Source organism: Hylaeus anthracinus, unplaced genomic scaffold (assembly GCF_026225885.1).
Source record: "Hylaeus anthracinus isolate JK02 unplaced genomic scaffold, UHH_iyHylAnth1.0_haploid 11994, whole genome shotgun sequence".
Taxonomy (NCBI): domain Eukaryota; kingdom Metazoa; phylum Arthropoda; class Insecta; order Hymenoptera; family Colletidae; genus Hylaeus; species Hylaeus anthracinus.
Window position 1 is genome coordinate 5,646,255 of NW_026534341.1, and position 11,387 is coordinate 5,657,641.

Consider the following 11,387-nt stretch of genomic DNA (forward strand, 5'->3'; position numbering starts at 1 on the left):
AAGCATTGAAAATTAAAGCGTTGAGGTCTAAAGCGTTGAAAACTAAAACGTTAAAGTCTATGGCGTCGAAAACTAAAGCATTGATTATCAAGGCGTTGAAGATTGATGCGTTGAGAACTAAAGCATTAAAAATTAAAGCGTTGAGGTCTAAAGCCTTGAAAATTGACGCGTTAAGTTTTAAAAAAGAATAAGAACCACCGCTCCAGCCGATTGGAGATTCATCGAGTCTCCGTGAACCTGCGGGACACATTGAAATTGGCAAATTGGATTCGAACACGGCGGTGAGGAAATCTCAACGCTGGACGGGTCTGGAATACGTAACTCACAAACGGTTATAATATGGGCTCCGTGGCGCGACTCGTAGCTGAATTTACGAGCAACCTTGAGGGGGTTCGGTGGGTACCGTATGCCACGCTCTTTCCGCGCGTCCTTCGCGCGTCGCCTCGTAATTCGTCCTCGCGACGTCGTCTCGCGAGCGTATTTCGCCATTAAAACTCGCTCGAAAAACCGCTGCTCCCTCAGGTGGTGAAGGGCACGCGATACTTTTCCCTGAAACCTTCCCAATTATTCCAAACAATCACGGAATAAAATAACGTGTCTTAATAAAATAATTGAATGAATATTTTAAAATAATTACGAAATAAAGTAACATGTTATTCGAGATAATATTTCAAGAAATGTTATTTCATAGATGTGTAGGTATGCACTGTGCACAAAGAAAGTGCGCGTAAAAAAGATCTCTATACAAATCAATAGATTTAGGAGTACTGTAGATATATAATGTATCAAATGAAAATTTTGAATTTCGGTATCGATAATTTCTATAATTAGAAAATCCCGTTTGCTCCACAGATCGCGAGAAAACAGAGGACGATCGCGCGACAACGCCCGAATCGTTGCGCAGCACGAGTCCAGCCTCTTCTCCGCCTCCCCAATGGCAATCGTCGACACCCGCCAGCGCACCTCCGCGGCGATTCATCTCGAGCATCCTCGGCGGGGATGTCCCATACGGTAGCAGAGGTCACGTCCTGACCAGGGCGGAACGCAAGGAATACAGCAGCCCTCCTATCGCGCCCTCTTCGAGCGATGCCTTCCAGTTTCTAACGAAATCGGAGAAACTGGTGCTACCCAGACCGACCACCCCTCCAAAGACGCCACGAGTCGAGCCGCCGACCAGGGTGTCGGTCATTCAGAGGGTCCCCTCGCAGAGCCAGTCAGCCTCCAGGAGGGAGGACAAGGTGGAGGTCACGCCGCAAACGCAGGAACCGGAACAGGTATATATACACTTCAGTATACGGTACTCTTCAGGGTGACTCCTCCCAGAGGAAGATTAGTGAGACGTCACAGGGACAAGACAGAATCCTCTAGTAGCCTCCCTATTGACCCCTATTCAGTCGTTTATTTCACGCGTTGACACCAGGTTCATTTCGCATCATCTCACTTTGTCTCGACGCGTGTACGTCCGCGTACGATTCTCATCTTCGTTATTTAAATACGACTATTCTGGTCAGTAAGGCCGATCGCACACGGGCGCAACCGATTAGTTTCAAACCACTCTGAAACTAGTTGCACGCGACCGTGGATCTAGGTAAAACAAAGATAGTGGAGTAGGTAAAACAAAGAGCGCAAACGGTTTGCAACACTAATCTCAAATCGGTTGCGTCGTGTGCGATCGGCCTTATATACTACAACGAAAGATCTGCTCCCATTTATCCCACTGTTGGCAGTCCTTCCCGAATTCCTTCCACTAATCTTCTCCTCACCTCCTAGCAGTACATCTCCTCGCTATTCCTCCCGCGTCAATATTCCTTCCTCTCTAGCACGCCGCGATCCTTGAACCGATTAAACGAGAGCCCAGACGAGTCGTAAATCTTTTCTAGACTCAAAACAGCGCCATAAACATAGATCACAATTCCCCTCTGAAACGTTTCTCGAATTCCCCAGCGACAGTAATGACATGCGGCTGTCGGGTTTTTATCCTTCAGCCGACTTTTCCATCGCGTTAGCCCCTCGAGGCGAGCGGTCTTTCATGAATATGGATCCGCGCGGCGTTAATTTATAATAACGGTCCCGGACAGGCTCACGCGGTACCGCGTGCTGACATTGTCTGTTATCTGTGCAGGACCAGCCCATCGATTACGCAGTGCCGAAGAGAAAGGAGGAGGACGAGGAGCGAGGCCGCGAGGGAGCAAAAGTCTCGCGCACGATAGGCAACTCCATCGCCAGGCCGTTGCTGGCCATGAGACTCTCAGGTCCTCAGGTCGTGCACGCGGCCGCGGGCCACGGGAGGTCCTCGAGTTCCGGCGGAAACGGTGGCACGGGTTCTGGCGGCGGATCCAACAGCTCCGCTGGTTCGTCGTCCTCGAATTCTGGCGGAAGTGGTGGTTACTGCAGCGGAGGAGGCGCGGTGACAGGAGGCAGCGGAGGCGGCGGCGCCGTGGGGGGTGGCGCCGGCGGCGGAGGTATGAATCCCGGAGGGAACGGTGGCCGTGGAAACTACGGGCCCAGTTCGCCTCCCACAGGATCCCTGCCGCCCTTCTACGAGTCCCTCAAGGGCGGGAACAACCTCGCCAACTTCGCCAATCAGTACAACAGCACCCAAGGTAGGACTGATGACTTTGTAACGACGTCCCCTTTCCTTTGTCGCCTCTGCAATTGCGAAAGCAATTGGGAAGGACTTTTCATTTTGTTTGCGAAGAGTTGGAATCGCTTGGAAATTGTATCGACCCTTTCGATGCGATTCTTTTCTATTTTTATTCTATCCTATTCTATACTTCGTAACTAATACCCACGTAATATATCCTCGATCAACCTTCTTAATTCCTCCCATACCGCGACCATAAACGTAACTGAATTTATACTAACCGTTTCAGGAAATGGCTATCTAACGCCGTCACCGACGGTGGGCATGGAATGCGACACAGGCCAGCAGGATGTAAATTCCCAGCACTCGCAGTACAACGCCCAGGAGGGCAAGCAGTACTCCCTTCTTCAGAACGTCTGCGCGTCCTACGGACTGACCCTGAAGGAGGAGGAGGACCTGTGTCCTTACAAGATCCAACCTAACGATCTATTGTCTGGTCAATACGGTGCCTACGACATGACGGACACAGGAATGATGGTGGACATGGTCACAGGGGCGGTGGTGGACCCGCTTCAGTTTACTGCTACCCTGACCTTCAGCTCACCCTCGGATCACACGGCGTTGCTGGAGAGCCTCAGCGACGCCGCAGACCTCTTTCTACCGAGGTTACCAGCAGAGGATGGCGGTAACGACCTGCTGGAGGAATCGTTACGCTCGACAACCTCGACCGGCAGCGGAATCGGAAGGGACGGCGGCCAAATGACCACTCCCGTCGAGCCCAGCGTCGATCCTTTCCCGGAGCACAGCATGGCCTTGACCAGGGGATTCGATACGTCGAGGTAAGACCGCTTTCGAGCCAGATACGTTCTCCCCGATCGCTGCGTTTTCGATTTTCACACGCGATACGACCTCAGACCGCGCAGCAGGTACCTGTCCGATATTTCTGGCTGATAGCCACGTGTTCCGCGCCAGCGATCCAGCCAGAGACTGACAGCCAGCTCTCTGAACCGTGGTGAGATTACGTTCTATCTCCTTTCATTTATATATGCACATAGCGACGAGCAGAATCCGACGGGAACTTATTATTTCAAAGGTTTCGGAGAGAGTACTGAACGACTTGAATGAATTTTATTGATTCATAGAGTCTTTAGACAGCCACAATCTACTAGAATATTAGATAACATTCACATATATATATTAGGTTGTTGCAAAAGTTTCTTTCCCTTTATTAATAAGTAATACATGCACAATATTTTGTGTTTTATGTTACATTACTGAATTGTGCACGATTCATTTTGCTTCATTACTGTTACAACATGAATATCTATGAAATTAGATTGGCTATTTATATAAACACGACCACATAAAATTATTGAGTGCAACTCGCGAAAGAAACTTTCGGGACAACCTAATATATTAACAACCAGTTGCTAATAACCTTGTTGGTGATGCGACCTTAAATAAAATCGTAAAACAAAAAAATACCGAATGTATAATACTTCCAGACACTACACGGCAGCTCCCCAGCACTTCAACGCCTCGAAATTGGGGCTGACCTACACGACAGGCGAGTCGAGCTACCATCAGTCGGTTTCCAAGGAACGACCAGAGCTCGCGCTTCACATGAACCAAAACCATCAACACCAGTCCGAACCGCAGTTGCAGCAGCTGCAGATACAAGTGCAGCTGCAGCAACACCAGCAGCAACAGCAGCAACAGACTGCTGCGGCCTCACCTCATCACCAGCAGCATCAAGGGCTGCTGAGTCCAGGATTAAGTTTCACTGGCAGTGGTTAGTAGCCTAACTAATTTTTTTTTTTTTAAATACAGCTTACCACATGATGTACGTATGTTTCATAAAAGACAACGGTTAGCGCTTTATCATCGATACAGAGTTTTGTCAGAGTCTAGCTACTTGCTGTAAAGCTTTGGTCTCCGAATCAGCTGTCGATTTCACGTAACGACGACGACAATAGCAAATCCAACCAGAGTTTGGATTGCTATCGCTAGAACAATGAAATTTAGTGGCTTATTCGCTTATCTGCGGCTAAAGTGCAGTTTTCTCTTATCATCTTGTTCATATCTCAAACATCCTAACCAGTTCCGTGGTCCTAACCAGTGACGTGTCTTGTCTCTATCTCTTGGAAGCAAATAACGGTGCCAAATATTCCCCAAGTCTTGGATGCATTCCGATTCTATGAAACGGTCCATATTAATAGTCGACGTCATCGTAGAAGGATGTGTAACGATCGATATTGATTTGTAGGCCTGGAGCTGGATTCTGGTAGCAGCGTAGGCGGAAGTCTGCCGAGTCCTGGAGCGGCGAGCTGTTCGCTGGACGCAACTTCGACCAGCACGTCGCCTTCCTGCGCCTTGATGGAACACGCACCGAGCCCATCAGCAGCAGCCGCATCGGTAAATAACGTGCAAGCTACCGGACCCGTCGGAGAGCCACCACTGACGCAACGGGTCGGTGTACTACAGCAAAGGGTAAGCACCCGAGATTGATCCAGGCAAAGGCATACTTTTCGTTATCGTGGTCGCACACGACCAAACCTAATCTATATGGCACTGTTGTTCGACGTCTTTCTTCTTTACAAAGCTTCCGAGTCTCATCCTTATGTATCTGATTAGTTATTTTTAGTTTGTGGACGATGTCTGATCGTCTGGAGTCCACTCGTAGTTGTACCGAATAAAATAGTAGAGAATAGAATCTAGGATAGGATGACTTAGAGTCTAGTAGCGATAGTAGAGTATCTACTAAAACTTTACCTGTTTTCAATCCACTAGTTATTTTATGATAAAACAACGCATGCGAATACATCTCATTCGTTCTACCATGAATCGACAACAATGCCACATAGATATTAAAGGTTTTCATTATCTCGCGTCATCTCTTTCTCGCATCTGAACCGGTTCAGAGATCAAAGGTTCGAGAATCATAATTGACGCCTTTATGCAATGCCAATCAAATTGAGTGCTTCATCCCAGTACCACCGATTGCCCAGTAATCACAGTTGGATAACTTTGTAAAATTGATCGTCTTCCCTCCACAGCTTGGATTGCCAGGTGACTGTCAGCTCGAGTTCGTTAACGGTGGCCATGGAATTAAAAATCCCTTGGCGATCGAGGGTCAGAGACAGGCGGCGGCCACTCGCGAGGAAGAGAGGGCAGCTCGACCTCCGCCTGGCAAGGTAAACGTCATTCTCGAACGCCTTTCCTCGACTAGTATATCGCGCACTTTATTAACCCGAGGAGCGATTAGTAGCCTACTGTTGTAGATTTAAAGCTAGATTTAATTAGATTAACCTAGATCAGAATTTCCGATTAAAGAACGCGCAATTAGAATTCCAGTTTGCTCCTTTGCACAGGGTGTGGGGCTGGACTGACATTATCCATCGGTTTCTTCCACTAGTTTTGCAAAACGATATTTACGTTATGTCACATTGCGACGTAGGGAGGGAAGCAACTCGTCTTTGTAACGAGGAATCATCGTAATAGATCTCCAAAGGGTTCAAACGAATACAGCCGAGTTCCATGATAATGTTTCAGGACGACGACCCCAACCGCTTCACCTGTCGCGTCTGCAGCAAGAACTTCAGTCTGCAACGGCTTCTGAACCGCCACATGAAATGCCACAGCGACGTGAAACGTTACCTGTGCACGTTCTGCGGCAAAGGCTTCAACGACACGTTCGACTTGAAGAGGCACACCAGGACGCACACAGGCGTTCGACCCTACAAGTGCAACCTCTGCGAGAAGAGCTTCACGCAGAGATGCTCTCTGGAGAGTCACTGCCTCAAAGTCCACGGTGTTCAGCATCAGTACGCGTACAAGGAGCGACGCACAAAGGTGAAAATTAATAATTACATCTACTAGGTTGTTGCATAAGATATGTCCACTTCGCAGGAAAGATTCAAACATCTGTATTTTTACCGATACTAATAGTATCGCGTAATTTTCGCGTAGTTCCCATGTGTTTATCGTCCGTTGTTTGCTTCAGGTTTACGTATGCGAAGAGTGCGGTCACACGACACAGGAGCCAGAGGTGCATTACCTTCACCTGAAAGACAAGCATCCGTACAGCCCAGCGTTGCTCAAGTTCTACGACAAGCGACACTTCAAGTTCACCAACAGCAATTTCGCCAACATGTTGCTCCAGGTGCGCACGTAAAGTCCGACTAGAGTAAACGATACGACAGTTTAGGAAACGTGACCGCCGATACGAACGCGTAGCCTCCTCTTAAAAGAAACGAGACGCGGAGGAACGTTCGAGTAGACCGGTAAACCGGAGCTAGGGCAAAAATGGGGGGAGGGGTTTAACACGAGAACCGTGACACAAACTCAGTAACAGTTTCCTAAGCGGACTAGAGCGATGAGTAATTCTATAGAAACGATGAGACACGTGTATAGAGTATGACGAAGAGATACAAACACGAGCAGAGAATCCGTCCGATAGTCGAACAACAGAATACCGGATGCAAGAACTTGAAATTGTTCTTGGTCATGTAACTCTTCAGGGTGGCCTGTTGCAACGGGACTCGCGGAATACGGACAGCTGCGTTAAGTCTGCGTCGAAAAGCCTCGAAGCACCCCATCAACGAGCCACGACGTTGTTGCGTTTGGGCCGAGCATCCAGCTTCTGAGACGCGGGGATGGCGAAGAAGACGGAAGAAGAGGAAAGGACGCGAGAAGATGGAGGAAGAGGCTGCTGATGGCGACCATGAGTATGGCCACTCGACCTGAACGCCATCGAACCCGAAGTAAACACGTCGCGCGAAAAGTACCTGCAGGTGACGCTGCCCATTAGCGGTGACGCACAGAGAAGGCATCGTGGGGCCGATGACGATCGGATTTAATCGAGAAATCGAGCGGAAATTCGAGATAGCCACGTGATCGCGGGGCTATCCCGCGATCTCGATAAATAAAGTAACACTCGTTCACACGGTGTTCCGCTGGATCGAGTACGCGATCCTTTTGCGCCTGGAATTTTTTTTCCAATTGTAGGTATATGTATGTATATTTTATCTGTACATGTATAGACGCTATGCTATCTAGGTTAATTACGGAACGAGACTAACGAGGTATCCGCGCGACCCTAGGTGGTTAGAACTTTGAACACGTTTAGCGTCCATTTTGTGTGATGCACCGCCCGATATAGGTACGTTGAACAGAATTTCGAGGAGTAATTGTGTTAGTAATTTTGAACAGAGCCCTGAGTTACTTTCTTAAATGTTTGCAGTTAGTCTTGCAATGTTGCCCGTTACAATTCTCCTTCCATCGTTTGAATAACCGCGTCGGTTACTTCAAAGGATGCGCAATGGAAGCTGTTCCTTCGAGTCGCTTCTATTTTGTTTGGGTGAGAAGTTTACTTTGTACTACCTGACAATAGTACAAAAATAAGTCCAGCAACGTGTACCAACTTTCAAGACTAATTAATATAGAAACATTTATCAAGGAATAACTAAGAGAAATCTATTAATCAACTTCATCGATCTGGAGCTGCAACAGCATTACTACATTCGAGTACAAAATTCTGAACACGATCTCTCACGGAATTTTGTGCAACGCATCTCTAACTCTCGGTGCACCTCGATACACGGTGTAGGGAATAGAGAAAGAACGATCATCCCTCGAAGGAACTCTACGCATCTCTTCGATAGCTACTGATCATTCTTTCCTCTTCGAGTACATACCTTAACGTGTGCCAAACTTTGTACAGCTGTAGAAAAATGCAGAACGTCGCGGGGTTCCCTCGTATAGTCACGGATCCACCCGAAGACTCGGATTGAACGTTTCAGGAATGATAAACCAAGGTTTTCTTTGAACGATGATTTCTTTTCGAGCGATGCACGGCAAGTTACGTTACTGTCCGACTCGTAGGGTGGAAAAACGACGCGATGAACGTCAGGCGTCCAAGTTTGGCGACGTCGAGTGTCACGCGAATTCACTCCACCTGGAGACAACGATACGCCATCGGTAGGAAACGTGTCGTGTCTCGAGGTGATCGTAGGTTTCTTTTTTCTCAACCGTTTGCGTTCCTCGTTGACTGACGCGTTCGAGGAATCACGTTGACGAAAAGGATTCTTCTTTCGTTTTAATTGATAGAACGCCTATCGGTATGCACCTTGGGAAATCTGTGATATGATAATACACGATTTTACTCGCTCCTTCGTGCACGTAGATTTCGCTTTTTTTTTTTTTGCACACGTTGATTCTTTCATGGGGTACGCACCGACATGGTGGAGCGAGAGATTACACGACACACAATCACACACGATACTTCCACACGGCGCCTTCCTGTATATCGGAGAATATCCTACATACGATATCCCTTGAAAGTTTGGGGGTAAATTAGTCGCTCGACTCTTGGCCCTGGCCATAACCACTCCAAAGTGTAAGGGAATATTCTCTATTCTTCAGGAGTCAAAAATAGGTAAACACTTGTAACATATTTATTTTCTAGAAACTAAAACGTATCGGAATATCTTTGCGATGTCTCTGCTTACCTATCCATTCATTTGTACTAATTTTGGTCGATTATTCGTCTAGGTACTCCGACTTTCGAGGGATAGCGTATGTCTATCGGAAGTGAACATCCAATTAACTTCAAACCTAATACAAATCATTTTTCTAGAACAGTCTTGGTATCTACAGAGCCGTGCACTAATGTACACACAGACACAATGGGGTTTCGTGCAATTCTACGGTGGTAGGACATATTTTTAGTAGGACGTGAGGTGGGCCACATGCAGGAAATCGGTTCGACTATGTCGCGAAACGGAAGTAGTCGAGTTTAAGCAAAAATCCGGTTATACCAGAGATGGACAAAATTTCATTCGAATAACAATAACGAGTGAAACCAACGCGCAGTGATTTATTCGTGACGATTATTCGACCAAACTTTTATGCGTTGATTTCGCGAAATATATCATTTTATGATCGAAACTTTATTTTTTTATTCTACGAGTAACGAATACGAAAGTTTACCTTTTATTCGGAATTTTGTCCATCCGTAGCGACAGAGTGGAAGCAAATCGAATTAAAGTCCACGAAACGGGTATCTATGCATGTTGGGGCGAATTGGGTGCTACGTAAACGTAAAGTGTAAGATGGTAAGTGTTTGATAATCGCGCACTTTTTTTAATTAAAAATCGTTAGTCGATAATGGAAGAATAATCGAGTCTCGAGGATAATCTGAGAATCAGCGGTGGGACTAATCGTAAGACGCGTTTATCATAAAAGTCATACGTCGTATCATAAAAGATAAACAAGTTTCGTAGGATCAATCCAGATAAGAAAAATACCCCGGGCACTTGTCAGTCTGAACTCCCTTTACACATTCTACGTGCGACATCGAATTGGTCCCACTGCTTCCTTTCTAAGAATCCTTGGAATCGTCCGCATCGTTGCTACTCGTAGGAAGAAATCTTGTGGTATTTGGGAAACCTTTAGTCTTTAGTAACACTTGGAACTCTTAGTAATGATATAGTCCAAGTGAACCTGCGCTAGGTTTCCGCGAGGGTACGCCTGACGAAGGTTCGATAACGCGCCGAATGGAAATGAAATGTATATTTTAGAGCCGCCGTGCACTTCCTTGGAAAACGTCGAACTTTTAGTAAGCTCGTGACCGATGTAAATAGTATTCACGTAGTTAGGTATAGCGATAGTTGGGAGTATCGTCCCCTACGTGTTTCGATACGATGAATAAAAACGTTTGTCCGTCGAATATTGGGTGAACTATTGTACATAGTAAATGTTTAGCTGGGTTGCACGAGATAAAACAGAGTCTTAATCGGAAGTTATGTCGGTACCTTGCGTTCCCTTTTTCTTTTCTTTCTTTTTTTTTTTTATATCAATAATGTATATCGAATTTGTATAGTGAATCGCGCGAGGTCGGCGAACTTGATCTTCGCGCATTTCACTTGGCAATACTCAAGGACAATGGTACTTCTCGTCGCAATCTGTTTATCGTCACGGATAACATTTTATTGCTAATATTATTATATATAAATATATATATATTATTATTATGATTTCTATCATGATTTTATTTAATTTACGTCCAGTATTGTCTGAAACAGTAGCACTTAGATATTTTTATGGTCATGAATGATATCGAAACCCACATTTATACCTGCTATCGTTTACATCAATATTCACGAACCAGCTATTCCATCTTGACGCTATCAGTCGCCAAGACTTTTTTATCACCCAACCTAGTACTATTGCAATTATTAATATTATATTATTATTGATATCGTTATCACTGCTCGATTAATAATTCTGGTTATTGACTTTATTATTATGTATATATATATATATATACAGATATATGTATATCGTCGTTACTTCTTCGTCTGCAGAAACGATAAATTTTTTCTCTTTGTTGCGTGGAAGATCCAGCTGGTGGAATGCATCGAACACGTTAGATCCTTTTCTTTCCGAATGATTAATGCAAGTGTGTATGCATGTGTGTGATCGTATGCGTGAGAAGAGCAACGTGTCTCGCACGACTGTTCAATATACCGTGTATATCATACCTTTTTGGGAGACTTAAACAAATTCGAGCAATCGTCCGAATGTCGCTCCAGCTCTTAACCCGATCGCCGTAACGAAACGCGGATAGGCGCTATCTGTGTATGTAGAAATGGAAAAGATAATAAAATTGATATTACGTGTACACACGCATGCATTCGTCATTCATGACATTCTTCAAGAAAAAAAAAAGAAAATTAAATTAACTAAACACGAGTAACATATGGAACTTGGATGTTAAACTCGTAAGGTAGAAAACCAGAAA

General features: G+C 45.7%; 1 protein-coding gene across 5 annotated transcripts in view; it reads left to right on the forward strand.

The window, feature by feature from the left end:
* The window catches only part of LOC128888869 (transcriptional regulator ovo-like), a 97,180-nt gene extending 86,294 nt beyond the window's left edge, over positions 1–10,886 (forward strand). For 3 of the 5 annotated variants that reach the window (XM_054146038.1, XM_054146039.1, XM_054146035.1), the window contains 9 exons: positions 853–1,274; positions 2,123–2,603; positions 2,874–3,423; positions 4,090–4,376; positions 4,851–5,074; positions 5,641–5,778; positions 6,137–6,436; positions 6,588–6,746; positions 7,105–10,886. In XM_054146038.1, the coding sequence (XP_054002013.1) occupies positions 853–1,274; positions 2,123–2,603; positions 2,874–3,423; positions 4,090–4,376; positions 4,851–5,074; positions 5,641–5,778; positions 6,137–6,436; positions 6,588–6,746; positions 7,105–7,230 (2,687 nt within the window). In that variant the 3' untranslated portion in view covers positions 7,231–10,886. The remainder of the gene's footprint in view (positions 1–852; positions 1,275–2,122; positions 2,604–2,873; positions 3,424–4,089; positions 4,377–4,850; positions 5,075–5,640; positions 5,779–6,136; positions 6,437–6,587; positions 6,747–7,104) is intronic. The other 2 variants (XM_054146036.1, XM_054146037.1) reach the window with 2 other exon arrangements.
* The last annotated feature ends 501 nt before the right edge of the window (positions 10,887–11,387 follow it).